Source organism: Henckelia pumila, chromosome 2 (genome assembly GCF_033568475.1).
Source record: "Henckelia pumila isolate YLH828 chromosome 2, ASM3356847v2, whole genome shotgun sequence".
Taxonomy (NCBI): domain Eukaryota; kingdom Viridiplantae; phylum Streptophyta; class Magnoliopsida; order Lamiales; family Gesneriaceae; genus Henckelia; species Henckelia pumila.
In genome coordinates, this window is record NC_133121.1 from 103911998 (window position 1) to 103915599 (window position 3602).

Below are 3602 nucleotides of genomic sequence, written 5' to 3' on the forward strand. Positions count from 1 at the left end.
ATATAATTTAAACATGTGATGTATATATTTTGATGGTTTAAATAAAAAAAAGTGATATTTATACTCCAATTTTTGTTAAATATACTCCATCTTTAGTTTTAATAGTATATATTGACAATGATACCCTTTTATTGGTTATTTTACTTTGATTAAATTTGTTAACGATGATCTTAATTTCAAAAATAAGTTACTTAAAAAACATTAAATATATAAAATATTGTGATGCAATAATTGTCCCTGCTTGGTTGAGCGATTAAACCATGATGTTTGGACTGCTGTGCGATTTAAAAGATTTCAGTTGCACCATTAACAGTAGCTATAACTTTTGATAAAGCGGTAAGCGTTCGATTCTATAATTGGTATCAGAGCCAAGGTCATGGGTTTGATATCCATTTATTGCAAGAAGTGCAATTATTGACAGAGAGATTATTAGGGTGCAATAATTTTTCCTGCTTGGTTGAGTGATCGAATCATGAATGCGATTTAAAATATTTGAGTTGCACCATTCACCAGCTGTAGATTTGGTAAGCGGAAAGCGCTCAGTCCTACATAATATATGTAAAAATTTTAAAAAAAATAAGTATTCATTAAAATTAATCGTTACTTTTGTTTTTGTTTTTTTAATCGATTCGTTATTTTTTTAAATTTTACTTCATCCGTTCCAATTATATAGTCCATGTTTTTTTTGTCCCGAATATATAGTCATATACCATATTTAGTAATATATTTTTACACTCTTTTACTCATATATCTCTATTAATTACACTTTAAAAATTGTGCAATCATTTTTTAATACATTAAATAGGGATAAAATAAGAAATTTGTATAAAATTTGTTTTTTCAATGATTTTTTTTAATTTGTGTGAAAGAAAATAGGACTATATAATCCGGACAAAGGGATTAATATTTTACTTATTTTTAATTTTCCCAATCAAGTGATATTTCATTCGCATATTATAATATATTATTCCATAAATTCTTATATTTTTATTATAATTTAAATTTTCAAGTAAACACATTATCTTATTAAAATACATTTGTATTTTAAAACTAAATACAAATTTATAAAAATATATATATTAAAATCATACAATTTATCATTAGACCTTTTACACCACAATATTTTAAATTATTTGTAAAAATAATTAACTAATAATTTGAAAACCCCGGCTAAAGATTTCGGAATAAAATATGAAATATTATCTAATATTAACATTAAAACTTTTCTGTACTTATATTTTTATGTATATATATATGATAGAAAATTATGGTAAATAATTAAAAAAATTAATTCTTAAAGATGGAAATATAATGCAATTCTTCTTTTAGAGATAAATCAATTCCATCATTTATACATATACTTGAAATAGAATATAAGGAAAGAGTATCATTGGCAATTTATGGGAAAATATGAACCTACCCCATGGGTATTACCCCAAGGAACAGGTGTATGTATTTTATTTGTTCAAATCATGTGGGCCACATATAATTCAGCGTGACCCACATGATTTAAACCAACCAGTGATTGCCACCTACCCCATGGGGTAGGATCTAACCTACCCAATTTATGTTATAAAAATTAAAGATGGAGTGCATTTAACAAATATTAGATTGTAAATATCAATGCTCCTAAATAAAATGTAATCTTGAAATTTAATGTAACGAGATAATCTTGATATTTACAAGATTTTATTGTAAAGGGGTCAAAATAATATACAATACTCAATGAGATTATAAATTTTTTAGATTTTATGTTGTTTCAAATTGAATAAAGTGTTATATAGACAATCTTATTTCAAGATTATATATATATTATGGCCACTACTGGTACAATACTTAATGAGATTATAAAAATTTAAGAATTTATGTTGTTTCAAATTGAATAAAATTTATTTAGACAATCAGATTTCAAGATTACATGCATATTACACCTACTGTGGGACCTACCCAAATAACGATAAAAGGGGTCACAGCCTCACAGGTTTCTTCACGAGTTTCATAAATAAAAATAAAAATTTTCCTCAATCCATTCGGTAATATTTTACTTATAATTCAAAATTTTTGTTCTAGGGATTGATTTTTCTCTAGAAACTACGAAGTACATTTTGGTATCCCTTTAATTTCTCTAGTATTTGTTCTTGTTTGATTTATGCATGTTAGTGTCTTTGTAACTTTGCCTTTTAATATATGCAGAACAGAATTTGAGACATGACGGAGATGAATCAGGGTCCGAAAACATCTCGAGAAAATATGAAAGAACCTGTATCGGAGAACGCTTCGTCGCCCGATGTTTTTCGTTTTTTCAAGCCTATGTTTGGCGAGGGCTTCTCGGAATATTTGGTAATATAATTATATAAATTTATTTTTATTGTTTTGAATGTTTCAATTTTTTTATTTTTTTCCTTTTTGATAAATTCAAATTTTCAAATTGGGTTGGATCTTCATTTTCAAAAGCTGGTCAATAATTTTGAGTTGTCATTTACTTAATTTATATTTTAAAATCAATTTTTTTTTCCTTTCAATTCCTTCCATGAAAACATAGTTTTGTTCTGTTGAGTTCATGCTAACATAAAAGTTAGAACGATAATACAGAATCCAATGGTCTTATAATGGTTTGGAAATGTGGGGTTCATTAAAAAAAATACATCACATAGCCAAATTAAAATTGGACTATTAAATGTAATAGTGTAAGTCGTAAGGATACTATCTTTATACTAGCATCTTATTAACCCGTTAGAGAAATTATTGATTTCTGTTTGCTGCATATATAATTATGTTATATATATAGTTCTTGCCTCCACAAATTGCTCCAACAATGAAACACTTGGTTGGTGAAGAAACTCTACTCCAAGATTCGACTGGGAAAACATGGCCTGTTTCAATCTCATATGTCGATGGCCTCCTTGCATTCCACAAGGGGTGGGATGAATTTTTCATACAACACCATTTATCGATCGGACAAATAGTGGTATTCGAGCTCGAAGAGGGCTCATTATGCTTTAATGTGAGAATCTACGACACTGATGCGTGTGAAACGCTGGATTTTGATCAAGAAATTTGTGAGACGGATGGAGATGAAGATAAAGATGAAGATGTTGGTGAAGAGTTGTCGTCCAATTGTGACACAGGTGAGGAGGTTTCCCAAGCACTAAAAAAATCGCCATCTAATTGTGACGGTTAATATTGCATAAAACTATCGCAAATTTGAATTTATCGATGGCAATTTATGTTGTTTAAATTATATTTACAATCATGTTTTTGAAGGTTTGGTTTTGGATTTGAAATAAATGGGTTTTAGAATTTCATTAGTGTTGAAAAAAAAATTAAAATACGATTTGGATTTTAATTTGACAAATTTATATTTTATATTAAAAAAATTTGTATTCCTAGCTTATTAAATATTTTTAACAATAAATACTCGTATAATAAAACTATAAATTTTATCATTATGAAATTAAAATAAAGTTATCAATTTTGATAACTTAGGTTTTTGAGTATTAAAAAATAACTTTTTTAAAGAGAAAGAAATAATTTATAGAATTTGATTAATATAAAAATATCTTTTATTAGTATATGATCGTGTGAATAGATATTACATATAT

The 3602-nt window shown here is 26.7% G+C and overlaps 1 protein-coding gene across 1 annotated transcript; it reads left to right on the forward strand.

Moving 5' to 3' along the window:
* The first annotated feature begins 2208 nt into the window (after positions 1-2208).
* On the forward strand, positions 2209-3181 carry LOC140878064 (B3 domain-containing protein Os02g0598200-like). Its single transcript, XM_073281665.1, has 2 exons — positions 2209-2340; positions 2789-3181. Exons 1-2 carry the CDS (start codon positions 2209-2211, stop codon positions 3179-3181), a joined length of 525 nt encoding a protein of 174 aa, XP_073137766.1.
* The last annotated feature ends 421 nt before the right edge of the window (positions 3182-3602 follow it).